Source organism: Sesamum indicum, linkage group LG2 (assembly GCF_026168435.1).
Source record: "Sesamum indicum cultivar Baizhima isolate 11 linkage group LG2, ASM2616843v1, whole genome shotgun sequence".
In the NCBI taxonomy this organism is placed as follows: Eukaryota; Viridiplantae; Streptophyta; class Magnoliopsida; order Lamiales; family Pedaliaceae; genus Sesamum; species Sesamum indicum.
In genome coordinates, this window is record NC_142658.1 from 21713612 (window position 1) to 21741129 (window position 27518).

The 27518-nt window shown below is 35.1% G+C and overlaps 5 protein-coding genes across 7 annotated transcripts; 2 read left to right on the plus strand and 3 right to left on the minus strand.

Annotated features, from left to right (window-relative positions):
• Nucleotides 1-875: 875 nt before the first annotated feature.
• Nucleotides 876-6429, minus strand: LOC105156510 (uncharacterized). Of its 2 annotated transcripts, none has more exons than XM_020691766.2 (4): nt 5694-6429; nt 4506-4766; nt 3544-4354; nt 876-3249 (listed from the first exon to the last, which is right to left on the minus strand). In XM_020691766.2, exons 2-4 carry the CDS (start codon nt 4737-4739, stop codon nt 1121-1123), a joined length of 3174 nt encoding a protein of 1057 aa, XP_020547425.1. In that variant the 5' UTR covers nt 4740-4766; nt 5694-6429; the 3' UTR covers nt 876-1120. The 2 variants fall into 2 exon arrangements, with proteins under 2 accessions (XP_020547425.1, XP_011070964.1); XM_011072662.3 differs by having other exon boundaries at nt 4506-4741; nt 5694-6428.
• Nucleotides 6430-13146: 6717 nt separating this feature from the next.
• On the minus strand, nt 13147-17843 carry LOC105156511 (ERAD-associated E3 ubiquitin-protein ligase HRD1B). The gene is made up of 8 exons (XM_011072663.3): nt 17686-17843; nt 16453-16998; nt 16182-16358; nt 15432-15581; nt 15150-15346; nt 14725-14881; nt 14169-14415; nt 13147-13640 (listed from the first exon to the last, which is right to left on the minus strand). Exons 2-8 carry the CDS (start codon nt 16983-16985, stop codon nt 13488-13490), a joined length of 1614 nt encoding a protein of 537 aa, XP_011070965.1. The 5' UTR covers nt 16986-16998; nt 17686-17843; the 3' UTR covers nt 13147-13487.
• Nucleotides 17844-18337: 494 nt separating this feature from the next.
• RRG (sporulation protein (DUF155)) lies at nt 18338-21617 on the minus strand. Its single transcript, XM_011072664.3, has 7 exons — nt 21124-21617; nt 20598-20706; nt 20358-20517; nt 19453-19601; nt 19121-19272; nt 18824-18938; nt 18338-18749 (listed from the first exon to the last, which is right to left on the minus strand). Exons 1-7 carry the CDS (start codon nt 21426-21428, stop codon nt 18609-18611), a joined length of 1131 nt encoding a protein of 376 aa, XP_011070966.2. The 5' UTR covers nt 21429-21617; the 3' UTR covers nt 18338-18608.
• A 755-nt stretch (nt 21618-22372) lies between these two features.
• LOC105156513 (cell division topological specificity factor homolog, chloroplastic) lies at nt 22373-24376 on the plus strand. 2 transcript variants are annotated; one of them, XM_088877055.1, is made up of 3 exons: nt 22373-22689; nt 23147-23179; nt 23603-24376. In XM_088877055.1, exons 1-3 carry the CDS (start codon nt 22597-22599, stop codon nt 24194-24196), a joined length of 720 nt encoding a protein of 239 aa, XP_088733181.1. In that variant the 5' UTR covers nt 22373-22596; the 3' UTR covers nt 24197-24376. The 2 variants fall into 2 exon arrangements, with proteins under 2 accessions (XP_088733181.1, XP_011070967.1); XM_011072665.3 differs by lacking the exon at nt 23147-23179 and having other exon boundaries at nt 22376-22689.
• Nucleotides 24377-25587: 1211 nt separating this feature from the next.
• Nucleotides 25588-27511, plus strand: LOC105156514 (eukaryotic translation initiation factor 5A-2). The gene is made up of 5 exons (XM_011072666.3): nt 25588-25888; nt 26741-26863; nt 26963-27019; nt 27109-27183; nt 27307-27511. Exons 1-5 carry the CDS (start codon nt 25766-25768, stop codon nt 27406-27408), a joined length of 480 nt encoding a protein of 159 aa, XP_011070968.1. The 5' UTR covers nt 25588-25765; the 3' UTR covers nt 27409-27511.
• The last annotated feature ends 7 nt before the right edge of the window (nt 27512-27518 follow it).

Sequence of the window (27518 nt, forward strand, 5' to 3'; positions counted from 1 at the left end):
ATGTCATGAGAGGTCGTTGTAATTTACTCTTAACAAAATTGTAATATTGAATTGTTTTTTAATACGCTCCAATTTTAACTTTTTTTTCACCTTTTTATTTATTTTCAAACAACCAAATTTCACTACAATTTCCCCATGTTTTCTTTTTATTTTCAAATCCTCTCAATTTTCACTATTTTTAAACTTATTCTGTTTTAGAACTTATTTCCTCTATAAAAATAAAGAGTTATTGCAAACATCCCTTTAGCCAACTCTCTATTTTTAGCAATATTAGATTAAGGTTGAAAAATAAATTAAAAAAGCTATTCAATAATACATTGAAATTTGCATTCGATTTGTTAAATTTAACAAACCAAATTTGAACATTTTTTTTTTTAGATAAACTTTCGTGCTTAGCTCAAATTCGATTTAATTAGTGTAGCAATAGTAAAATATACTTAAAAAAATCAAATTACTCGAGATCGATTCATATTTTATTCAATTAAAACTCGTTCAAACTCGATTAGATTAATAATCACACAAAACTCAAAATGTGATTTTTCAAACTCAATAATAATTCAAAATAGGCTTGAATAACGATGTTTTCAACTCGACCCAAATGGACACCCACTTTTGATATTCATTACATGAGAAGAAAGAGTTAAAGAGGTCACTAATGCTTTGTTCGGTCCTTGAATTTTATTCAGGAGAAAACTAAGGAAATTATGTGATACTGTCCCCCGCTTTATTCTCTGTACATTTATTTTTCTCGCCAGAACTGGAGATCCAAACATAACCTGAAGTCCAATGAATGGACAACCTTGAACCTAAGCTTTTAATGAGGCTCTAAGGCAAGATAACTGAAGGAATTTTTGGTCTTTAGGAAGACAAAACGCTTGTATTCAAATCAATGTTGTGTATATTTCAGGATCAAATCAGCACATTATTTCTAAATAGTACAAGTTTGTAATCCAAAGACATATAAATCACGAAGACTCACGTTATGAGCTATGATGACATGTACAAAGACGAAAACCACGATCACAACAACTCAATCTCGAAAAGTCATAAAACGAGCTCCCTGATGGCATGTGTCCCTCTATAAAACTCTGAATCAATAATGTAAGGCCTCTTCCAATTATTACGTTAATGCGACAGTAGGCGGATTACCTGGAGGGCATCTTTGTCGGCGGGGCCGTCTAGGTGTCTTCCCCCACCCCGTTAGGCTTCTATCCTCCAGACCAGCTCCAATGTTGTTAAGTTGCTGAGTCGGTGGTGCGCAAACGGGGCTTGGAACGGGAGGAAGAGTTTCAACAACAACCCGTCGCCTGCCTCGAGCTCCCCCATTTCTGGTCCCATTTCTTCTTGTCAATCCCGTATTCCAAGAATGACCTGTGGCTCTCATCAGCCCTCCAAATATCTGAAGATCCTCCGTCACCTCGTGCCTTGACAATGATGCCAGACCAGGAAGAATGTCCCGTTGGAAGTCCCTCCTCTGCCTTCCTCTTCTCGCCTGACCCCTACGAGATCGGGTTGGTAAAGCACTGCCTCCTGTGTCTTCCATTTTCTGGACTTCAGGGACGAAAGGGATAGGCATGTAGTCTTCTTCTTTTGTTTCTGCTAGCTGCAACGTCATGGCCTCAAAATCATCTATCTCCTCAGAAGAATCCTGGTGAGGTGAGCCGACTCTGATGTCCCTCAATTCTTTGCCAGATGGGTTTTCAAGTTCATTTGCATATGAAGACACAGCATTCACAAACCAGAGGAGAGATTCTGCTAAGGAAGCTTCCGTTGGCAGGGAAGCACTATCGTTCTTATGGATTTGTGGGTACGATGAGGAGATTGCAACTATTGTTTCTGCTGCATTTCTAAGAACATCGTCCCGTATTACATCATTTTTATTTTCTAATGACTGCAAGGATACCTCCTCCGGCATATTTTCTTTGTACAGTGTATTATCGTCCTCAGTCTCTAGGATAACAGGAACTTCCAGATCTATCTCCAAGGTTATCTTAACACTGGTGCTCTTTTTTTCATAGCAAGGTGCTGGAGGATCTTCACAGTCACTAACACAAGAATTCAAATCAATGTACTCTCTGCTACAGGTGCCCTTTTCCTGCTTTTCCTTTTCCCCAATTGACTCTTCAGCTATCTGGTCGTCTGGCTCACATGCTACATTTATGTCAATAATTCCATTCTTCCTTCCAGTACTGACATCCTTACGTTCAGTATGGCAGTCAACACTCACCGAGGTCGAAGCAAGGGATGATGAGTCATTTTCCGGAACACCTCTTTCAAATATGGGAAAACCAAGAATTTTCTTAACAGTTCGAGACTCTGCAATCTCCTTTTTCCTGGCTATAGCAGAATCACTTGAAGCCAACATACCGTTTGGGGTAAACAATTGACTAAGATCTCTAGCCGTTTCATTCTTGCAAGACTTGGCAACCTCATTAACATGGGCTGGCTTAGCTTTAAGCCAAGGCAGTGCTGACATATTGTCTTCAGTCTTACTTTTTCCATCTACCGTGTTAAGATCTTGCAGGACCACAACCTCATTTGACAAGCTTTGTGGAAGAACTTCATTCAAGTTAATATCTATGGCAGGTTTTGAATCTGCAAAATGCGAGCTCTTCGGAAGACTCCCAAAGGTATGATTAATTGAGCGTTCAGATGCTAGATTATCAGCCCTACTGCCGTTGAGATAATCAAACCCAACTGATGGAGAGTCAACTTTGAGTTCCTTGGATCCTGATACACACGTCTGGTAAAATCCGTTCAGCGTAGATTCCCGTCCCAAACATGGATTCAATCTAGAACCAGCATCGACTTGCCACTTTCCACTAAAAGGTACTGGGATTTGAGCAGACGGCTGCAAACTTCTAGTCATTGCTGCAGCTGAATGCCAAGATGTTTCCAATGTGGTAACCTTTTGAGGAGAGCTACTTGTTGGTTTTGCCCAAGATGAGACAGAGTGGGCCCGTGATCCGGTAAAACAAGATGAACTAAAGAACGGATGTGAACCAGGGGTCAGAGAAGCTATATGTTCCAATCGGCTATTATTGGACTGATCCTGACTTCTACCAGAAGATTCTAAACCATGTCGGAGCCCATCTCTCCACAGATCTTCCCTACTGTAACCACTTGGATATATTCCAGCAGTCGGAGGATGAACCTGGTTAGGCATACATTGCACGGGATGGGAAGGTAAAGGCAACTTATCTGGTTGACGACCTTGACTTAGAGAACTGAGATTGTTCTTAGTGAATCCTGAAAGACAGAAATCCATAGCATTTTAAAGATTAGAATAACTACAGTAATAATAGCAATGCCAATAATTATAAACAAACCAGAAAGGCTAAGAGAAGTTTATTTTGACAACAGGCACAAAACCTCAGTTTAGTATTTCCTTGTAGTGAATGTACAGATGAGCTTCCTCATCATATAAACTAAATTAGCACAAGCACAGAATTTGACGGATTTAAGTTTCACAGCAGGTAGATGAAAATGATAACGAAATCATGAGTAGTTGAAAAATAAAGTGGAACTTCACAATATCTTTACCTCCTTCGTATATATGGGAGAGCCTTCCTCTTTCATGAACTTTACTCCCAATAGACGAACTCATCAAAAATCCATCACGGTCTCTAATAGTTTCTCCAGTTACACCATAATACCCTGCATTTAGTTTAGTGGGGTGATTTATGCTTTTAGTCTCTGCATTTTCTGAAGTACGACCAAGAAAATCAACAGATGATGGAGCCATTGTTTCTTCGGCCTCCACGGGTTCATTTAGATCAGCCAACCCAGTAGAGCGCCTCAAACAGGATGAAGAAGCTGAAGCATTTATTGGGCAATCAGTTTTCATACCAGCATGACCACCAACGAATAACTTCATACTACTTTCAGGTCCACCATTTAGATGGCCATTAGGAGCATAACTTGATACTTCAGATACTTTATAGTCTTGCAATCTTTCCCCTTCTTCAGTATCTATGTACTCATCAGCTGGAAGTTGAAGATCAAATAACTTCTTCCTCACCTTCAAGGGTCTTGAATCCAATGCTTCAGAATCCTTTGAAGTAGTCCCGTTCTGGAATGGAAACAGACCAGTCTGTTTGATATTCCCCTTTGTACAACTCAGAGGAGAATTAACAATTTCAACTCCTGGAATAGATGTTCTACTATAACCAGAATTGAACAAAGGAAAGCCTGCCATATGCCATTTTCGAGCATCTTCTTGAGGCATTTGAGATCCGTGAAGACTAGATGATGATGCCGGTTCCATTGACATTCGGTGTCCATGTAGTTCTTTCCTTTTGGCTTCTTCCATCATGTCTCTTTGAATTCTGTAAAGACGGTGGAGTTCGAAAACCTGGATGCCAGTGGAAAATTCAAGCACTCATGCTTCTGATATATTCAATGAATTACATTTACCAAATTAACATACGAGTTTCTTGATAAACGGAAAATGAACTAACTGGATGTCAAGAATGAGAGACAAGTAAGAAACAAAACCGAAGTACCTGATTCTTAAAAACTGCCTCATGTTCAAGCATTTTTTGCTTCAATGCATCCTTATCATGTCCCGGATAACCATCTACTGAAGTCCTCGGCATGAATCCGTTGTAATACTGCCCATTTTGTACGGTCTTGTCCCCATTAAAAAATGGCCAGCTACTACTGCTAGAATCCTCATTAAGGTCCCTCATGGAGTAAAATCCTGGCAAGTAGGTTTTGCAATGTATTTTTGTTCCCATTCCTGGAGATGATATCTAACTCAGCAACTAACAAGACCATAGAGCAATAAAACATTATTTCATTTCTTTCGACATTCCTGAACTTAGTTTCCTTTTGTCTATATTACAAAAAGTTGCTGCAGCTCATAAAAGTTCTATTACTCAGCATAAAATCCAGAATTTACTGCTATTGACATAAAAAATAAATTTATGCAACCTCCAATATATCATGTTCTTGACTTTGGACAAAGTGAAAGCTTTGTGTTAAAACTAATTCTAGCAGCACATATAATGCATAGAATGATATTAAGATTCAGACGTGGTTTCTGTAGCAGGAAATGCACCAAAAAGAAAACAATATAACAAGTCTTAGAAATCTAATCTGGTAAGAGGTGGCTTTTCCAGTGATTGAAAGAACTGAACTACATTGCAGAAATCACATCCAACGTAAAGGTAACTGGTGGAAATTCAGACAAAATGATTGAACACACTTCAACTAATGCAGTAGGCCTGAAACAAACATTGAGAATATGCTACCTAAAAATTATAAATAATCACGAACAAAAAATTTAGGGAATAATATGCAGAAGTGAAACACTAACAAAGTTTTCGTAATTTTTACCCTGCATATGAGTATATAAAGAAAGCAGATCCTACATGGATGATCACACATCAAAACCAACTACCCATCAGATATCATTCAATTAGATACCAATCAAGAGCCCTAATACATGAGCAGCCGTTCTTGAAAACAAATGTAGAATCCAAATATCCCAGCCAATAAACCAATCATCTGTAAAACTAAAAAAAGCAGACATTTTGGAAATAATTATCACTCAACCAATCAGCGTAACACTCATAGGGCAGAATTAAAGGGGTAAAAAAAAAAAACAAATAAGTATTTTCTTCTTCTGGGTCATAGTCAAAGCCAAGTAAATCTTAAAAAAGCAGAAAATAAACAAATAAAAAAATTACCTCAGACCCACATCCTGAAACGACCTCTCCTCAAGAACCCCTCATGGATTGAATCATCCGACAGCAAATTCAAGAAAACAAGAACACAGAATCATGTGAAATTCAGAGGCTTTCACACTACTACAGCAGCAGTAACCCAAAGCTAACGAAAAAGAAAAAGGGAAAAATAAAAGAAGCAGAAAGAAAGGAGTAAAGTAATACTAATAATTGGAAAATGAAAGAAAGAAACAAAGAAGTGGGTGGTTTGGTAATAACTCCATTGAAGAAGCTCAGATCCTCATCAAACTCAACTAAAGATTGGAGATTTCCACCCGCTGGGCCACTCTCTATTTATGAAGAGAAAAGCTAAGACCTTTTAGAGAGAGAAGAGAGGAGAGAAAAACACAACAAACTATATATATATATAAGGAGAAAGAATTCTTGCAAACTGTATATATTTAGTTATTTACTACTATTAATAATAATAATATTTATTTTCAAGAAAGAGAGAGATCCCAGATAAGAAATCTTCACACAAACAAACGAGCTTCCAAGAACAGTGACATGAAATTTGTCAACATCTGGTCTCTTTTTATTCTCTGCTTTTCTTCACTCTCTCTCTCTCTCTCCCTCTCCCTCTCAACACACAAACACACACACACACACACACACACAGGGAAGGAAATAAGAACCTCTCTGATGACTTGTTTTTTCTAAAACTCCATTTTTATAATTTGTGGGTTTTTGAGGAATTGAAAAGAAAGTGGTATTTGTGTAGATTCTCTCCACCTCCTTAGCTTTTGGTACAGATATTAATGATAATTTAATATGAGAAAACAAAACTGCCCACCTATGTATAATAGGACTATATAATGCCCTCATTATGTATATGGAAATACATTCATTATGCTTTTCAAGTTTATGAAAACATTTTACTCTTCAAAATAAAACAAACCAACTTTCTAATATGTGCTAACCATCAAAATTTGGTATTTAATAAGTCATTAATATGAAATCTTCCTTAGTCAGGGTAGGCAGATAATTAGACTGTTCTGAACCCATTGTATTTTAACTGAACTACTGAATTTCGCATCTATAATCGAATTTGAAATTTTTGAACCTTGTCAAATTTCGAAACTACCCAAATTCAGTACAAGCCCAAAATAACATTATTTGATTTATTTATATTTATAACATATAATAACTTATTAGATACTAATAAATAATAATTTTAATATTTTCTACATACGTATCGATTAATTGAACAAAAGTGAAAGGTTTATCAAATTTTGTGGTTTAAATCCAACAGATTTGGCGATGGGACGAGACGGAGCGAGTCTCGAGTCTGGTGTACACCAGCCTCAACCCGGTTCGTTACCATCTTTAATGTCCATGGATTAAATGCTAAAATTCTTTGCGTGTTAAAAAAGAGCCCAAAATCCTGTTTTTATTAAAATCCTATACCAAATTCATTTCTGTCCATATGATACAGATTCACACTAACCCACACAAACCAAAATGGAGTTAGTTTTCAATTTATTTTCCACTTGTAGACCATTCTTTTATTTCAATTTTTAGCCCTCTATATAAATTTTAAGTTATTTTAATACAAATTCATTTGAAATTCTTTATTCAAATACATAAATTTAAATATAATTTGAATATTTTTTTATTTATCAAATTACGTATTGTTTCATTTTGAGTTGGATCTTATATATAATGGGCTCGATTTGATTTAGACCCTCTTTTTATTTTTTATTTACTTTGATCTCTATCAATTAATTGAACCCGATCGATTGATGACTCCCACTTGAATTAACCCTTGCCACCACCTCCTAACCCAACACCCTGGTGCCACTCATATCAAAATCAGAATTGTCATCACTTCCAACGTAATATACATCGTCTAACAGTCAAATCCTAAAAAACTATCACTAACTTAAACCACCCGGCCACACCCCTCATATCGATAATATCTTAACCTCATAAGCATTGTAACTCGTCCCAAAATCTGCATTCGTTCTAAAATTAAACTCGAATTATCCAGTAAACTTGTCATCAGAATCTGTTCTCTGTTATTTAATCAAATCTAAAATCGTATAATAAGTATACTGTACTTGTCATGTAATTGATATTCGCTTAAAAGCAGTGATTGATCATAAAAACAAACATATTTATACTTATTACGCAATTAATTTGATACGATAAAATTAAGGATTATTACACCACCCTCCCATGAGGTTAAGTGTAACTATGCGTAGACCCATATGGTTTAAAAAATTATATCTAGTATCCCTTATATTTATTTTTATCTAATAAATAAGTTCATTCATTAATCAATATTCATCGAATTTATCGATAGTATCAAAAAGTCGAATGAATCTATATTTACGCATTATTGGTTTGTTACTGACTTATTACATGTCATATAAATATTTTTTGACCTAATTACCCTTCACACGCTAATAGGTGTGTGAAGGTATATCTTTGCCCTTTAAGGATATTTTGGTTAGAAAAAGATTTATTTGACATGCAATAAATGAGTAATAAATCAATTGAAGATAAATGTGATTTTCATTCAGTTTTTTTGCTAATATTAATAAATTTGATGAATTTAACTAAAAAAACAAGTTTATTTTTTAAATAGAAATAAATAATCAAAAATACTAAATATAATTTTTTAACATCAAATTCGCAATTATCCCTATATAAATAAAAAAAAATAATTATTTGCATTCCATTTTGTAACAGAGTCTCATTGGCTAATGTGGGGAAGCCGACAGCGTCCGGCCGGGACCCACTGTGACAACCTCTGTAGGTAGGGATGTGGCTGACCCTCCTCTTTTTTTATTTTTAATTTTATGGTCATTCTAATTGTGGGATTATTTAGGTAGAATTAGAGCAATGCGGACTGATGGTGGTGGTGAAATCTGATTGGGTGATGCTCTGTTTGTTCCAGAGAAAGTCTAAATTGTTGTCTGAGGCAGAGGCAGAGAGGGTACTCTGTGTGTACTGTGCAGGAAGCACCCATGAAAGGACGAATATGATGATGGCGCATCATTCTTACACGTGGCATTTGCAGCCAATCAAAGACTACGGACGGACCTGCTCCATGATGACGATGATGTTGGTCAATTCTTGATCCTATGTGTATTTTACTACACTTTTCTATTTCAATTTTGACTCCTTCCCTCACATATTTCTTAATTACCAATTTTTTTAGATTATAATTCTTTAATCCACCCACATTTAAAGTGGAATTAAATTTTTTATAAGTACCCAAACTAAAAAATTAACATCTTTTGAAAGTAAAAATTTTAAATTCTGAGTAATTGATTCTTCCATATTTATTTTACATCTTTCAATATTACATTTGAATTTATCAGATCGTTCCAATTTTCATCTTAAATTTAGATAAAAGAAGCATTAATTGTATTATTATATTAATATTTTAATAAATTGAGCAAGTGAGTAATATATCGATTTAATTAATATATTAATATAACTAAAAATTATTAAATATTAAATTATAATTAATTTATATAAAAATGAGATTAACACTGGTACATAATCGATGAACTCAAACACATGAACTTGAATACCAACACATAACATGCGACTATACTTAATCCGGGTTGCCAAAAATGAATGGGCAAGATAGTGTCCACACTTTTCCGTCCCCATCACTTTTACACGGATCACAAAAATTGAACCACACGATCACTCACTCACCCACTTACTTGCCAAATAAACACAAACACATGCCTCATAAAGGACATTTGTCCTTCTAACTTCTTGCCATCACCTTTTAAATCAAAATCATACCTATTGAGAGTTAATTATATTTAGATCTTCTTTAAAAAATATAAAATTATATTTTTTATTAAAAAATTTTAAAATTATATTTATACTTTTTTAAAAAAAAATTATTTATATCTGATCCTCATAAATAAAAAAAATATAAAATTTTTAATTATATCCCTCCTTCAACAGCCTCATGTATATTTTTGTAATTATAATATATATATAGAGAGAGAGAGAGTGTGTGAGGTTAACTTTATTATCTTTTTTGTATTATAACTAAAATTATTATTTGAGAACGTTAATTAAAAATTTAAATATTTTTTGGCTAATGACAATATTACTCGTCCAAATTTTAATGAAATGAAATTGGTGAAAACAGCGAATTTTAGGAGAAAATGGTTCTTTGACAAAAGCTATAAGTCCCACTTTGGTATGTCAAATAAACAATTCCTTAAATACCCCTAAAACTGTATCATTTCCTTGTCAAGGCTAAAAGGATCATTCTCTTATTATATGATGCCCATAATTATATCAATATGTTGTTGTTTGATAAATTATAAATATATATTTAGAATCAATAATCATATAATAAATACTTCCTCATAACAACCTATTGTAAGGAGTATTTGTTAAATGATTGATGAGTTATTTATAATTACTCCAATAACGATAAAATATTTATAAATTTTTTAATAACGACGATGTATTTATAATTACAAATAATTTAAAATAGTCAGTTATAATTTAATAAACACGATATGGGTGGAGAAGCGTGTTTCAACAGTGTATAGCTCTTCTTTTGCGCATCTTTATTGAGACAACACTCATTCACACAAACTGTGTAGGCATTTTGGTCCTAACCTTTTATGGGGAATTCGTACAGCAGAATCGTGTTTATCTATGTTCCTTCAACCTACACCAAAATGATTTGACATTTTGGCATATTTTCACTACCTGAATTTCTTTTCTTCTGCATTATCAAAGTTTTAAATGAGAGCTTGAAACGATTCTTTATAAAACTTTTTGAACAAAACACGATTCTTTGTAATTACTTTAAAAAATAATGAATGAAAATTAGTAATATTTGATAATTATTTTAAGTAAGAGAGTATTTTTTCGAGAATTTTGTCATTTAAAAAGAAGATAGTATTAAGAGGGTGTTTTGACTGAGTTTATAAACTTTTTAAAAATATCTTATAAGATGTTTGATAGTTTATAAGTTTTATAAAAGTGTTCTAATAAATTTTTTTCTAAAAAAATTTATAAGATCTAAAAATAAAATGTTTAAAATTTCGTAAGCTCTTTTTTTTATAACATCTTTTAAGTTTTTTTAACCTTAATACCCAATAATAAAAAATACTCTCAGAGCTTTATTAGTATTTCACTTAATATTTTTTCTCACAAAAAAAAAGTTTTATATGATTAATTTTTAAATTCTAATTATTTGATGCCTTTTTTAGTTATTATTATAATATGAAAAGTTTATTATAAACAATCTTATATTTTATAAGTTCTAAAGTCTTATTTATTTAAACACTTTAGAACTTAATTTTAAAATAAGATTCAATATCTTTAAATTCTTAAAACCTCTTATAAGATATTATAGGAGCTTATAAGATATTTTAAATTAACTTAGTCAAAAACCCTGACAAAACCTAAATTCAAACAGAAATCTTTCTTCACGTTAAAAGAAATATAACATTTTGTCATTAGGTACCATGGTCAAATGATAAATACCGTGGGGAATACAAATTAACTATAACTTTGTCATAGCTACTAGACGTTGTTTCTAGAAATAAATTCATAATATTAATCATAATAAAAAATTATGACAAATATTGATCAATGGCGATCATAACTTAAATTTAATATTAAATTTGTTTGATTGTGATAAATGTTATTAGTTCATCATGATTCTTAAACCGTAATCATTTATAATATACAATAAAAGTTAATGTTTTTTTTTTTATAGTGATGCTTACATTCAACTTCAATTTACAATAATACTTACATATAAATACATATTGAACTTTCATAAAAACAATGACCAACTTGAACTCATTGACGGTCCTAATACTATATTACTTTGTGGTTTAAAAGTTTGGTGGGGTGTCACAGAGACGTATAAAGACAGTGTGATTACACATAATTAATCACTTGCTTACTCATTTTCTATCATCTCTTTGATGGATAAAGGCAGTGGTCACTGTCAGAAATTTAATCACAGATCTTAAACCTTGACAGGGGGGGTGGGGGTGGGGGTGGGGGTTGGGGGGGGGGGTGTTCCCAGTCAATTAATTTTTAATCATTCTTGATTTTGTTTTTATTATTATTAATTGCTTTTTTAATGTGATTAATTGGGACCCACCAATCCTAAGTCATATCCCATGGAAATTAATGTTGAATCTGTCTAAGTAGTGGAAGATTTGAAGATGAGGGGCCCCACACAAGACAAGTGCAGATCCCTTGAGATTAATTGATGGATTTGGAGTGTTATGTGTTGTGTGTGATGGTTTGGGAATTTTGTCTCCACTATTGACATACTCATTGGTATTTTGGCAGGGTCTTTTTAGTAATTAAATAATTATAGATGGGAAAATTTGTAATTATTTTTTTCTTGGTTGGTTAATTTGGTAGGAGAGGCAGAGAGATCTTGGTAATGAATGATGGGGCCTTTTAGACATGAAAAAAGGTTGGAGCTCTATCATTTCTTTGTAATTATTAGAATTTGAAGGGGTGGAATCATTATTATTCAAAAGTACTTTACCATGATTCCCGTTTAAATGGACATGAAGGGGGACAATTATTATTATTATTGTTTTATTTTATTTTTTGAGATTCTATTATGATGCAAAAGAAAAAAGAGAACAAAGGGTGGAAAGGCAGGATTTAGCTTTTGAGGATTTCAACCTTTTTGAACAATTCATTATGTATATATCAAATGAAAGGAAAGAAAAGAAGAATATTGCAAAATCATGGGGCTATTCTGTTACAATTCCAATTTATAAGTCCAAGAAAACTGGGCCAATTACTCATAGTGGGGCCGATTGGGCCATCACCGGTCTAGGAAAATGGATCTGGCCCATAATGCTCACCAAATTTTTGGACCAGAAAAAGGTTAAATTAATTCATCAGAAATAGACCATCATCATGATTACATGTATTACTATTATTAATTAAGTGTGAGTTTAGATTGTCAATATATGTTTTTGACTAAAATTACGCTAAAAAAAACTTATTCTTTTACATAAAATAATCACTTGGGTTTAGATTGTATACGAAGATCGAGTGTGCTTCGTCCACATCGGTTCACAGGCATCATCAGTATCAACTAACATCTTTGATGAAGAGACTCACTCTTGTCCATACCAAAATTGTTAAAATATCACAACCATATATTTCTGGAGCTGAACAAGCTTACGTAAAATTGTGGCCAATTCTTATCACATTTTAAATAAGTCACCTCAAAGATCAACTGTTTGATTTGACAGTTGGATGTCTTACGGATATATAAGAATCTTACACTACCTGTTTCTATTTTCCTACTTAATTGTCCCTTTCTGAGAAGCCATCAAAATTCCTTCACTGAAATCCAAAAAACAAATATAGCCTAAAAAGTTGAAAAGGGGAGAGAAGACCAAAAAGTTGGTAAACTACAAGTGAAGTCACATGATCCAACTATTTATGGGTGTGTATATACATTATTCAAAGGGTCAAAAGGTAAAATACATAGGTAGCCAAGTAAAATTACCCCAATATTTCACCCTAACAGAAGCTACAAACTCTGATTTGAAACTAAAACCTGAATGAATTTGTGGTTTGGAAAGACCTAAACTAGCGAAAGAAGAAAGAGTGACTGGACTAATTCTCTGCGTTACCACAAGAGCACGGCATACAAGCAGTGTTTTCTTGAACAATAATCAACATACAATTACATTTGACTTTCAGAGATAAGTACACGATATACTATCAGTTCCAAGAGACTTCCAGAGTATACTTCTGCAAGGCCAGTTAGTCTGTGGCAGCTGCATTGCCCGTCTCACTAGAGTCTACAGTAGATGAAGATGGTGATGATATTGTTTTTCCCTTGATATCAGATGTTCCTAGATCCTTCCCCTTTCCACTACTGGATGTTTGCAGAAGCTCCAGCTGACGTTGCAGAAACTGACCAAATTTAGGGGTATAAAAAGTAGTGTTAAGTCCAAGCAGTTCTGCAGCTCCGCCAACATATATATTTATAAATGAAAAGGGGGGGAACATACATATATATATATTTCAAAAACTGTAGAAAACTAAACAGAGTCATGATCTCTCTCTATCACTCACACTGAAAGACACAGACAGAGATAATTTTGTATGGAACATCTCTCATTTCACCCTGACCGACAGCATTGAAGCATGTGCTTTGTACACCTCCCCCCCCCCCTCTCTTTGTTGCTATTACATTTAAGTTTTTAATATTCTGTAAAGTGGCATGCTCCCACAAATTATGATCTAATCATGAAATTTGATGTTTGTCGCATGTAATTGTGTTGGTACATCTCTTAATGTTTACATTATGAAAGTAGCCAAATTAGGAAAGACTGGCTTGAAGCAAATATAGGACTTTCAATCATCTCAGGCTTCATCTCCACAACAAAAACGTACAGGACACAAGAAAAAGAAAAAAGTCCATGATAATTAAGGAATTACCTCAATCTGGTGTTCAATTAGTTTGACTTGTAAATCATGTTCAGATGCATTCCCTGAAGCAAAATGTCCATTGAATCCCTGGAACTGTGGAGGGACAAAACTGCCCTGAGGTAACTGAGGAAAGACCATGTTAGCAAGCTGATGCTCTTGAGACAGTCCACTCACAGCTCCATCTTCACCATCACTTGCCACTACATTGTTGCCACAATGTCCAAATGTTTGAGGAAGTAAGGTATATCCAGGAGACCTGGCAGATATTCAAAAACCAATTTATAACACCCACATGGAAGATGCCACACATGAATATCTATATGCTCAGCTTGATATCATCCCATACAACCTATATGCTCTCCAGTGAACAATGCTACATCCCAAATGAGAATTATCATGAACTATAAAGCAATCTATGGTAATAGCCCAAGAAAGAAGAGTTAAGGAAATTCTGAAAACCCAAATTGAGGAAAAACAGAGTTTCAACACTTTCCAGCTTCCATCATGAAATAATAATGCATACCACGATAGAGTGACAAGACACAGTATACAAAAAAATGCATACCACGATAGAGTATTTGGAGAAGGATAGACAAAAGATTTCTCATATATCGAGGCAGCAGTTGCGGCAGCTTGGAGCCTAGCCTGATGATGACTGACATTATCATTTGCCACTCTATCACCGACAGAGCCTTGCGTAGGTGTACCAGGAATGCTAGTTCCTGTGTCCCAACAATAATGCTAGTCAACAATTTTTAGAAGTACAACAATGGGGTTCTTCAACATCAAACAGATCCGCACATGAAGTCAACTTTGAAATTCTAGATCTCAGATCAGCAAACTTGACTCAGTTTAAAACGGGCCTACTAGAAAATGCCTCAAACTACTTCCCTGATGGCATAATGCATATGCTCAACAAGGATTGAACCCTGTTGCTATAATGGGCCTAAAATCCAACAGAAGCGTATCACAACCAAGTGGAAAACATACCTCGCTGATGACCATCGCCCCTTAATCCAGAAGTTGACGTCCCATTTTCAGGTGGTACAACAAGCGCTCTGCATGTAGGGCATGTATTTTGTCTTTCTAACCACGACCTGAGGCAGTGGACATGAAAAAGATGCCCACAATTAAGTTTCTTCGCTACAGTCATCTCCTCACGGCATATAATGCAGGTCACATCACTTCTGCACAGAAGGAAACAAAGCATTGTGAATGAGAGTTGTCAGCGGAAACCACACTACTTGTTTCCACTGAGGGAAAACCGCTTACGAATTGAGCTCTTCAGGTGTTGCATCTGGGAAGCGATCATTCATATTTGACGTGATCTTCCGATAACGTATGTAATCAGCCACACGTATTTTAAAATTGCGGAACGTCTCGTACAGCTCCCGAATCAAGTGAAGAGGCACGCCATAATTACTGGGGAAAGAAAAGAGCAAATAATAATTCCAAACTTGAAACATTTGGCTGATGAGAGTGGATTAGGAAAGAGCAATAAATGATGTTCACGAAATGAGATCATCAGGAAATTATTTAAATAGTCTCGATTCACAATAGAGCTACATTTGCCAGTCTGCCAAATAGTAAAGTCTATTTCTTGTACTGGGCCACATTAACTGAAGTATATAGGACTTCTTTTAACTCAAAAAAAAAAATAAAAAAAATTATAGGACTTTAATCTGGTTAAATGATAAATCTCCACATAAAACATCCGATCCAGAGGAAAAAAGTTGTTGTTTTAGTAGAAAATACCAAAAACCAGCATAGTTAAAGAGAAACATTTCACATAGAGAGGAAACACATACACCATCCAAGTTATAAAATGAACATTAACAAGAATGAACAGGCACTCTGTAATTTATAAAGGTGCACATGTAAACCTCGCGAGGAGCACATAAGCAGGTATAGATATGCATAAAACTTGATAATGAACACATGCAAGTATACATGCCATGCTTCAGATAATCATGATATTTTATCCTAAACCATGTAGAAGAAATTGAGCTGAAGGTTGCTTACACAAAAATGACAAGGAAGAAGCACATATACATAGTCAAGTGGAGCAAGTCTCGGACAAGCTCCAAGTAGAAGGTGTAGACAGCTTTCTTTTCCCATTGTCCTTCCATAAGCATGTCACTGACGTAGAATACATACTTCACAAACGTTGATACAGTTGTTGTGGCCAATATCATGTATCTGAGAAATATAAAATTTCCCAGAATAACAGCTTTAGAAAAACCTTCCAACAACAACACAAATATGAACAAATAACATAGTCAAAGAAACTTACTCAAATGCAAAGAAAAGTGAAACTGATGCCTTTCTGGTTTTTACCAAAAACTTGACTGAGTTATAGAGAAAGATACTGTCAACAAGGAGGAGGAATCCCAAGAAAGACACGATGCGGATGTGAGAGAGCTTAGGGACAGATGGAGTTGTTTCAATGTATTCAACTCTCTTTTGGGCCAACCAATGCAAAGCCTTGATCAGAAGTAAAGCAGTAACTAATGCAAGAAATGTAACTGAAAAATCTTGTCTGAAGATAGTGATTGCAAAAAGTATTTCCATGACTTCCCGCCACGATTGCTCATTCAGCCTTTCAACTTCCGCTTCTCGCAGTGAGCCAAGGAAGATTTTCTTGGTCAATTGCCACAAAATGCACATAACAACCAGGCCCATATTTAAAAGAAGTGCCAAGCTGATCTTTGAAGTCGACAAGTAAACCATTGCGGGATAAAACTGGCCTCTACTACTAAAGGCATGATAAATAACAGCCAATGTAGCTATTAAGCTAAGCCCAGCATAAGTTTGCAGCTTCATCATTTGACTTAGTTACCTGTTGATCACATTCAATCAATTAATTATTTCCAGATATCATATAGAAAGAGAGATCAATTTGACTGATTTTTTAACAAAGTAACTATAATCTCAGTATGTTTAGGTTCTGCAAAGTGAAAGTTCAACTATTATCAGATTCGCTTAATAAAACTCTTTCAGAACATCAATTAAAGGAAATTTAACCGAGATACAAATACGTTTGTCCAAGGAGACAGAGACTAAAGCATGCGTTTATAATTCACGCCATTTAACAAAACGGATAGAATCATTATGTCAAATACAGCACGAACTCCACCACTCCTCACCCCCACCCACCAAAAGGGAGAGAGAGAGAGAGTCTCATAGAGCATAAAGTTGATCAATTAATCGATCATTTCCAAGTTTTCATAAATACATGAAACTCATCAGTTTCTGTTTACTATTACGGAAATTTCAGCATCTCACCATAAAACAAAGAAGAAAAAATTGAAAAGTAGGACAAGGATGTTAATTCCTGCGCAGAAGGAAGGGGAAAACCAACCGCCAATGAGAACCCAACGTCCAATTGCTCATTCAGAAGAAGAAAATTAAAAGAAAGATAATCGGAAAATGATGCATACTATGGATCTTGTGCAGACCGACTGGGGCAATAGAGAAGAAGAAAATTGAAAAGAAGGAGAAGAGAATGGAGAGGAGAAATAAATACCAGGAGGGCCGCGGAGGTGGATCCGTACAGGAGTGGCCGCGCCGCCGGAGAGAAGACGGATCGTTGGTGGGGTTAATTTGGGGGAAAAACAAGAACAAGACTACCTGAAGACTATTCAAATGAAGTAAGAAATATTCACATATATATTGAATTAGGGCAGAATATGAACTTCCCATGTGATAAAGATAGCAATAATTTCCACATATCTAATTAGAAAGGGTTTCCTAAATTTTCAATTTTGTGGAAAATGATAATATATTTTGACTACCAAAAAAAGTATTATTTATAACAAAATTCTCATAATTTCATTTTACCTTTTACATTCTTTTTCTATGCTGTGTCCAAAATTTATTAAGCTCGAGACCTTATGCCTCCCATGGAATTTTGTACATGAATTTTATACAATGTCACCCAATCTAGTTGGACTCAAGATTAATCTCATACTAGTAAACTTGACTTATTCTATATATGTGCATAATTTTTAAAAAATATTATAAAATATTAAAATTAATTAGTTTAATTAAATATTAAAATTGACATATCAAAATAATTAAGACACCAATTACTCGTCTTCAATTATATATTATATAGATTTAACGAATTCTATTTTATTATTAACTTTTTTTCCGGTCACAGTATTTGCTATGATAAGTAAAAATTCAACTTGTGAGAGACTTGTGCATATATTTAGTTACAATAAGTTTTGCAAAAATAAAAAAATAAAAAAAATTATTACCCTTACAAAAGGGCAAAACAATAATTTCCTTTGCATCTCCGTCGAAGAGAAGCAACAGATACATTTATGAAGGAATTCTACAAAACTGTATGACTGGAAAGAAGAGAGACTTTGCTACAATTGTGCTAACTCTGTGGTTAAACAAAACAATTTGCTTTCGGCAAAGAATTGTGTGTATAACTTGTGTTCAGATTGATGTCCCCATCGAGCCACGAACGATCTCGCATACTGAAATAACATTTTCGATGCTCAACAACACTATGATGCACCACTCCAGCAAGTCCGACTTCCGGTTTTGGAGCACTTCTTGGAGAAAATGAATGTTATGCTGCAGCAAAGAGACGATCTCATCATCGATCACATTGGCCTTAACCCAAAATGAGAAATTGGATGTACACATACCTCGACGAACTTTAACTTAAAATCAAGGTTTCCGAATCGCTGAGTGACCTCGTATTCCTCACGAAGGTAGTCCAGTATTTGCGCGTATTTTGCATCTCTCCATGCAATTTCTGATCTGAAGTATGGACAATAAAGACTTTAAAAAGAGTTCTAAAAGAAATAAATTTGTTGGGATAAGTTTGCGGATAAAATGCGTTGGGCGAGATAAGAGTTAGATTATCGTTCGATGTGCTTAATGTGTTCGCAAGAGCGCCAAATCACATTAGAAAGTTTGTCAGACATATATGCAAAATTTACCTCTCAAACAGACCGACTTTTAGGATCACATCAGCAAGATTTGAATTAGCCTTCCCAACGAGTTGGAACAACTTCCTCCTATCCATTGTGAAAGTACCAGTTTTCTCCATTCCGCGATTTATTTCTGCAAACTCTTCGACCATACCGTCAACCTAGGAGGCGGAGAAAATATTCAAGTTTAGCTTAAGACTGCAGAAGGGCTATGTTGAGCTACTTATTGCATTTTATGGCAGCCGTGAGCTACATGCTTCCACAGCAGCATTACGGAAATTTAAAGAACAGATTATAAAAAATGTAGAAAAACAGAAACAGAAATATAGGTAACAATTTACCTGGGAGACAAAATAGTCGAGAGCAATGCTTTGGCCGAGCACGCTACTGATTACGCGAATGCTATCTGTGTCCAGATTTTTAAGGACAATGTAATCTGGACCCCCCTGCATATCCTCAACCAACAAAGGCTTCTCTTTTATAGCATAATCTGATGTAACAAGAAAAGTTGACAGGATGAAATAATGAAATATCATCCAGCAGATGCAGTAGTAATTATACGGGCAAGCAGTAGTAATACACAACTTTGGACAAACTAATCAGCAGTTCAGCACAAAGAAATACTGGATATTTCATATAGTAATTGAAGAACTGGATTGACGTTTAACTTCTTTTAGTACTTTGATAGACTAAATAATAGGTGTAGTTCTCGCCCTCCCCAAGGCCCAAGAAACCCGGAGCTGCAACCTATGTTAATGCCTCAACCACAGGCCCATCCTTGGTCTCCAGATCATTTCCATACCATCATAAGTTGTTACTATCCCCTCTATAGGCATCTATTTGAACTGAACTGTGACAAAGTTAAGCGTTATATACTCATTGGCAACTTTGATCAAACTTCAATTCTCGTCGTTCCTCCAAACCCAAACCTCAAGCATACCCATCCAGGTCAAACTCCCTCCCTCTCTTTCTTGGGTGCACAATCATCCACGTAGACTCTCGCAGACACGCTACTTGACAAAATCAACTATATGATGTACTTCAAGCAAAAAAGGGGCCATCCTTGTAACGCATCAGCATTACTTACTATATTAAACTCAATACCAATTGAGTAGCACACTATTTTGAGTTCATAGAAGCAATTCAATACCAACAGGTTACTGATTCCAAGCACATTTAGCATAAGAAATGGTGAAGATGCACACATGTGAGCCAACAATATCTAGCAGAAGAAAAGGAGTCCCACCATCTTTTCTCATCTCGGGAAGCAAACCAGATCCGTGTCGTCTGACAGCCTGCATGTAGAAATCAACTTCATGATCCTCCACATTGAATAGGACTGCTGAACCATACTGGAAGACAACCATGTAGCGATAACAACTCACATTCTGCTCAACAGGTCCTCCCTGAAATGAAAGAGTCACTTTGCCATGAGGCATAGGTCAAAGTCTTGAATGCACTAGGTGTAAGCGTGATATCTTCTTACATTTTGCAATGGGGAATCACAAAATCTGAGAGCAATATAATTTGACGAACGCGAGCTTGGAGGGATAACATATCTTGAATTCTCAGCTTGCATACTCTTCAAATCAACACTGCAAAAACCATGAATCTGAGGGACCAGAAAATCCAGATGGAACACCGAGGAAGAAGGGGGATGGTGAGTGTAGGTGAGTAATTCGATGATAAACAAACATCACCATGGACGAATTAAGAAGAAAATCAATTCTTGACAAATTAACATCCCAATCAAGAAACAGACACGGTTATACATGCAAAACCAACAGATTTGACATAAAAAGAAAGAAAGAAACAGATGCAACACTACTAAGCATCCATAATTAAGCCAAAAGTAACAGAAAATTCTCAGCAAAATTAACATCAAATCCACAAATAAAACTGTAAGCAACCAATATATCGAAAGCCCGACATGTTCCAAAATAAAAAATTGCCATGAATATCAGTGGAAGCTGCAACTCAGGTATACAGCGACAATTACAGAGGAGTGGAACCTGGTGCAGAGAAAGAAAGCTTTAACTGGGATTTTCCCATCCTCCTCATTCTCCAGAGATTCTTCCTCCACCACGTGCCGCTGATTAAACTCATGAATCCTGACATCAAAGTCTTCAGCATAGTGCGGGGATGGAGATGGGAGTGCAGAAAATGACCTAAAATTCAAGAAATAATTTCTGGGTTCTGAAATTAAAGGTGAAATTGGAGATCTGGGAAACGGGTTTGGGCTAATATAGGGATTATTGATCGATTTGGTTACAAGTATGACGCGGGAGATTATGAGGGAAGCTCTCCATCTCCCCATTCACTGGGTCTTGTTGCAAGATTCTATCTTGAATATCTGAATCTCTTCTTCTTTTTGCCCTTTCCTCCTCAGTTTTACATCGCGTTTCCGGTCCTCAAAAATGGAGGGGAATTTTGTTTCTTGTTCGTTGATGTTAAAAGTTAAGAGGGATTAACGAAGTAAACGGTAAAAGGCAAACTGAACTGAAATTTCACTTGGGGCAAAAGCTTTTTGTAGGGCTTGTGTTCTTACACATGCGGTTTAGGTCATTTCGTTAAGAGAAACATTAATTAAGCATTAATGTTAATCGGATTAATTATTATTAATATTCACAAAAGATAAATTATTTCGTCGCTTCTATGACCTAATTATACAGACAACCTCCTGCTATTTGTAAGTGCTAGGGTAATATATTTCATAAATATTTGTGTAAAATTTGACGAGATGGAGATTTAGAATATTTACAAGTATATATTTTGTAGTTGGAAAAATTATATATAATATACCTGAAATTTGTTTTCGTCTAATAAAGATATTTATCAATTAATTAAAATTTATCGAATTTATTAATATATGAAAAAACTTATATTTTTTATCAAACTATCATTATATATTTTCACAAACTCAAACATGCAAGGAGTGTTTTTTCACCTTGATAAGAGTATTCCAGTCAAATAAATATTTATTTGATATGCAATAAATTATTGATAAGTTAATCGAGATTAAATATAATTTTTTATTAATATAAATAAATTTAATAACTTTTTGACTAATTAAAAAAATAAAAAATAAACATAAAAAATATTAAATAATTTTTTACGTGTAATTATCCCTAATTAGAAGTACAACTTGAAAACATATGCTTCTAGTTTATAAAATTTAGGAACTACTTGAAAATTTAAGTTATTTAAAATAGTTAGCAACTATTGTATATTTCTAAATTTCTTTCTTGGAAATAATAATAATAAAAAGAAAAGGTATTATCGCAATCCTCGTGGTCTGAAGTCCAAACACCACGTTGTCGCAGGGGGGAATCCACGGTCTCCGCTCTTCCCACAATTGATGTTGAATGCACTCATGAAAAGCACCTGAAATAGGTTGAGCACAAAACCCTACTGAATCGGAGACCATTCTAGTGGAAAAATCCCCAAAAAGAAAGAGAGGTAGCAGCAAGATTTGGATTTTATAAATGGCTGTATCAGGAGATTTCAGGGTTTCTGCGGCTCTAAATCCATATAAATTCAATCCCCTTCGCGCTCCACCGCATTTTCCTCCTTCTAAGGTTTGTTCCAGCTCTTCCCCATTTTCGGAATTGGTTTTCATGTACTTCGTTTAATTGAATTTTTTCACTGCAATGCGTTGCGGGGTGTAATTTGGGGACTTTGTGTTCGTTTTCTTTTCCGGGAAGCATAATAATGCTTACTTCACAGGAAGAACTTTTATAAAACCTGCTCGTTGTATTACCGGAGAAGGGCTACATTGTCTATTGAAGTCTATTATTGTATAATTTTGGGTTTAAGCTGATTAATTACGTCGAATGATTTTATCCTTCATCCAGCTGGAACTATTTTGATCAATTCCCTGAAAACTGTGAACTGATTGCCATGCAGCTATACTGGTTTTTGCTAGTATAGATTCGTTAATATCATTTCTGAAATTTGGAAGCATTTCTGAAACAATGGGAATGGGATTTTGCTTTGCTGGTAACGGTATTGTTGTGCTTGATGCTCATTTTTCAGATTCATTCAGGAAAAGTGGCCTGTGGTAATTTGGTAAGTTAAAGGTTGGTGCGGGCTTTTAATCCGTAGTCGACTATGCATTCTATCTTTCCAGTTCTCTGGGAAGTTGTTTGAGTTTGCTCTATCTGGACTATTCTTGCATTTTCCTTGGTAGGTATATGTCTTAGAATTAGAGAGCTGGACTATGACTTCCTGGAACTTGCTTGCTTATGCATGGATCTGTGGTTCTTCCGGACGTGATTCCTCAGTACTCTTTCTGTAGATATAGCTGTTTTTATCTTGTTATTCTTGAATCATTGCATATTGTAAAGTGTCTTGTTGCAAGATTTCACTTGCTTCTGAGGGTTCAGATGATTGATTCAACTTTAAGATATATTGTTTTGGAGCAACATTGTGCTAAATTGTAGATAACTAGGTGTTATTAGGTACTTACGCGAGCACATTTTTCTGGGATAGGTGGAGTACAATGTGTTTGCTAATGGCACAACTAGTGTTTGTCGGTCAGGAGTAGATCACAACACTCGTCTTCACTCGAAACGTCCCCTTGGAAATTTCGGAGAATATAAGCTCTCCCCAAATTCCTTCAGCCAGGAGATTGAGAGCTTCCTCCTCAACACAATCAACATGAACTTCTTCGACCGCCTAAACTTGGCATGGAAGATAATGTTTCCATCCCCTACATCAAGAAGAAATTCCAATGCAAACATTGCCAAGCAACGACTAAAGATGATTCTCTTCTCCGATCGATGTGCCGTCAGTGATGAGGCGAAGCAGAAAATAGTGACCAACGTGGTCAATGCACTGTCTGATTTCATCGAGATAGAATCACAGGACAAAGTTCAACTCAGCGTGTCAACCGATCCGGATCTTGGCACCATTTATTCTGTCACGGTACCAGTGCGGCGGGTGAGATCAGAGTATCAGGTTGACGATGAAACTGGAACAATATCGAACATCGAGTACAAAGATACCGGAGAAAGTACTGGTTCTGTCGATGTTAAGTTTGATTTCTATATTCCGAGTGACAAATTCAGCGATTTTAGCGTGTGAAATTAGGTGGTGCTTGAGCTGGAGGGCTAACAAGAAAAAGAGAGAAATATAAGCAGTGTTTCTGGTTCTGTTGGCATTGTTTTAATCTTTTCTCTTCTTATACACTACAGTTGGCTGTTCAGATACAATGTAACCACCAGAACAGGCTGGTATTTTGTATATATCTATTAACTTCTTTCAGGTGGTGTAAATGAAATTGCAAACTGTGAGAATGTGTTTGCCTTTTCATTTGAGATGCATTATCGTGTCATTGAACATACTATAAATGTATTTGAATACAATAAGAAAATAAAAGGCAGTAAATACATAACATAACAAGAACTTCCTATGTTTTTGCTGGTCACGTGTATAAATGATGTAATAAATTTGAAATAGAAAATGTTGATGGGTATAAATGATGAAACAAAATTTGAAACAAAAAATTCAATCCGTTAAATTTGTGTGGCTGTGTGTTTTGCTGCTATGCTATAGTACATGTGTTGTTTATGGTACAGTATGATAAGTGCTGCATATGCTTTTCTTTTCTCTCCACTATAGCTCCTATCTTATCGTGTTCGTTTATACTTAGAGTAAATATTATTTTATAGCTAAAAATGCTAATACTCTGTTGTTGCATTATATCTTGCAGGTTTCTTCTATATTGGATTTATTCTTCTTCAATCCTATTCGTGTTTCTATTAAGAGGATATGGAAACTACTACTCCATTCATAGTAGATTTCATTAATAGTTATAATAAATAATATATAATAATATCAATATTGAGGTTTTAGTACAAAATTTATATTTCCAACAATTACTTCAAACTATATATAGTAATATGAATTTTGAGTACTCATATATAAATTCCGAGTTTATACTTCTTAGTGTCAAATAACATGTTATCCCTTCTTTTTTCATCATCCATATAGATTACTTGTGTTTTTGTTTTTTTATTAATAACAATAAGTAATTATAATAATTATCTCGATACACAAAGTAATAATTTAATTTAATCAATGTATTAATATGATTAATAATAATAAATAAGTTATTATGACCCATATAAAGTGAAAAAAATACCCACATGTAGAATTTGAATACATGATCTCAAATTTATTCATGAGATGTCAAATTTATTTATGAAATCTCAATTTAAATTTTATTAATTAATATATATATATTTTTAAGAAAAAAGCATGTAGTTCGAAACTGACACACTGTTAGTACCGGGGACGAGTTCGCACCCTAAAACAACCACCTAATAAAATAGTCGCGTTAGGCGGCTTAAAAGATAGATACCACAAAAAGGTCCTCCCCAAACACAGCGTCGTTTTGACGCAAATACCCGAAAGCAATCACACCCGTCAACCGCTTCAGCACAGAGATCGACGGCCCAAAGCCAATCATCTGTTTCGCCTACACTGAAAACCCTGAAATCTCCTCCTCCCGCAACGCAAAAACCCTATCACATATATAAACACAACCGAAGTCGCTCGCCCCCCAGCCTCGGCTATCTGCTTGCATTCCGCCAGTTTCTCTCTCTAGGTTTATCATTCAGTTGGTTTATCTCTCTATTTTCGCCGCCGAGGATGTCTGACGAGGAGCATCACTTCGAGTCGAAGGCCGACGCCGGGGCTTCCAAAACTTATCCGCAGCAGGCGGGGACTATCCGTAAGAACGGTTACATTGTTATCAAAGGTCGCCCTTGCAAGGTTTGATCTATCTATCTCTGTCTCGTTTGCCGTACTGCGTTTTGGTTCCACTTGAGATCTGTGTAAATTAGCTAATTTCTTCAGTTGGGACACATAGTTGATTTTGTCTATCAGTTGTTATCGTGCGGCGATTCGCTTTCTGCTAATTTTGCGGTTTGAGATCGGTTTAGTTCGTCGATTAAAATTTATTGTTGAATTTTGCTATATGAAGCTTTTTGTCTTGTCATTGCTGACTTGGGATTCTTATGCATAGAATTGATTGGGTAATTTTATATGTTTCTATATGAATACCACTGTGCGTATGATTTGGCTTCATTAAGGAACTAGCTTTAAAAGTTTTTTATGATTCTGAACTGTGGCACCGTTAATATTTATGAAAGTTCTGGATGTTGTGCAGTGTACTAAGATATTGATTGTATTCTGGTAGATATGGAGACACTAGTTAATCCAGGGATCCAGGATGCTTATTTGTAGAATGTCTAGGCAGAGAACCATTGATTGGCTATGGACACAATCATCCTTCCTACTATGACTCATTTGCTCTAATATCAAAAACCACCTCAAATTAAAAAATAGACCTTAAAAAATGTTGTAGAGGAAAATCTGAGGAAAAAGTAGATTGGTTTTCTATCATTGATGATGACATGGAAAGTATTTGGTTGCTAGTAGTAGAACTAATCTTGATTAACATTTTTAATCTTTCACAACTTTTGGGAATAAGTATCTAGCGGCCAGAGGGGGAAAGATTCAATTTTAATATAGAATTAAATTATTTTATCTGCTAAAAGTTATTCTTTAGAATGACTTCCTTCATCAAGTCTATACAATGCTAATATGCCCATGATGTTGCAGGTTGTTGAAGTTTCAACCTCCAAAACTGGAAAGCACGGTCATGCCAAATGTCATTTTGTGGGCATTGACATCTTCACTTCAAAGAAGCTTGAAGATATTGTCCCCTCTTCCCACAATTGTGATGTATGGATATTCACTTTGTTCTTCTTTTTTCATTATTTACTTCATGTGTTTCATCTTTTATTGTGGAGGGTGAGGATTAAAGTAATTTTCATTTTACAGGTTCCACATGTTACTCGCACTGACTACCAGCTCATTGACATATCTGAGGATGGATTTGTATGTTCTTCATATCTCTACTTATTATAATTTCTATATTGCTGTTGTTTGCACCATGGTTAATAGACCTTGGTGAAAAATTCTTCTAGGTGAGCCTGCTGACAGAGAATGGAAACACTAAAGATGACCTCAGGCTTCCAACTGATGAGAATCTGCTTTCTCAGGTTGTATTCATTTAGACTTTCAATGGCTGATTTGAAATTGTCTTCATGTTTTATATATCTATACATATATGTGTATAGATTTCACCACTCATCATGACATGTCTTGTTTGGCTAAATTTACAGATCAAGGATGGGTTCGGTGAGGGGAAAGACCTTGTTGTGAGTGTTATGTCTGCCATGGGAGAGGAGCAGATCTGTGCCCTCAAGGATATTGGTCCCAAGTAGCTGGCTTTGGTTGGTGGGATTGTGCAATGGTTTTAACTTTAAATGAGATAGACATGATAATTATAGAATAGTGGAGATGATGGGAGGACTTTGGGTCATCTTATTCAGAT

Coding starts and splice junctions, on each gene's coding strand:
- LOC105156510 (XM_020691766.2), bottom strand. CDS start 4,739: ATGGGAACAAAAATACATTGCAAAACCTACTTGCCAGGATTTTACTCC. Junction 4,355..4,505: donor AGGCAGTTTTTAAGAATCAG/GTACTTCGGTTT, acceptor ACTGGCATCCAG/GTTTTCGAACTCCACCGTCT. Junction 3,250..3,543: donor CTCCCATATATACGAAGGAG/GTAAAGATATTG, acceptor TCTGTCTTTCAG/GATTCACTAAGAACAATCTC.
- LOC105156511 (XM_011072663.3), bottom strand. CDS start 16,985: ATGATGAAGCTGCAAACTTATGCTGGGCTTAGCTTAATAGCTACATTG. Junction 15,347..15,431: donor ACACCTGAAGAGCTCAATTC/GTAAGCGGTTTT, acceptor CCTTCTGTGCAG/AAGTGATGTGACCTGCATTA. Junction 14,882..15,149: donor GGGCGATGGTCATCAGCGAG/GTATGTTTTCCA, acceptor GTTGGGACACAG/GAACTAGCATTCCTGGTACA.
- RRG (XM_011072664.3), bottom strand. CDS start 21,428: ATGGGGAGATGGAGAGCTTCCCTCATAATCTCCCGCGTCATACTTGTA. Junction 19,602..20,357: donor TCCCGAGATGAGAAAAGATG/GTGGGACTCCTT, acceptor TTGTTACATCAG/ATTATGCTATAAAAGAGAAG. Junction 18,750..18,823: donor TTAAGTTAAAGTTCGTCGAG/GTATGTGTACAT, acceptor TCTTTGCTGCAG/CATAACATTCATTTTCTCCA.
- LOC105156513 (XM_088877055.1), top strand. CDS start 22,597: ATGGCTGTATCAGGAGATTTCAGGGTTTCTGCGGCTCTAAATCCATAT. Junction 22,690..23,146: donor CGCATTTTCCTCCTTCTAAG/GTTTGTTCCAGC, acceptor CTCATTTTTCAG/ATTCATTCAGGAAAAGTGGC. Junction 23,180..23,602: donor AAGTGGCCTGTGGTAATTTG/GTAAGTTAAAGG, acceptor TTTCTGGGATAG/GTGGAGTACAATGTGTTTGC.
- LOC105156514 (XM_011072666.3), top strand. CDS start 25,766: ATGTCTGACGAGGAGCATCACTTCGAGTCGAAGGCCGACGCCGGGGCT. Junction 25,889..26,740: donor TCAAAGGTCGCCCTTGCAAG/GTTTGATCTATC, acceptor ATGATGTTGCAG/GTTGTTGAAGTTTCAACCTC. Junction 26,864..26,962: donor CCTCTTCCCACAATTGTGAT/GTATGGATATTC, acceptor TTCATTTTACAG/GTTCCACATGTTACTCGCAC.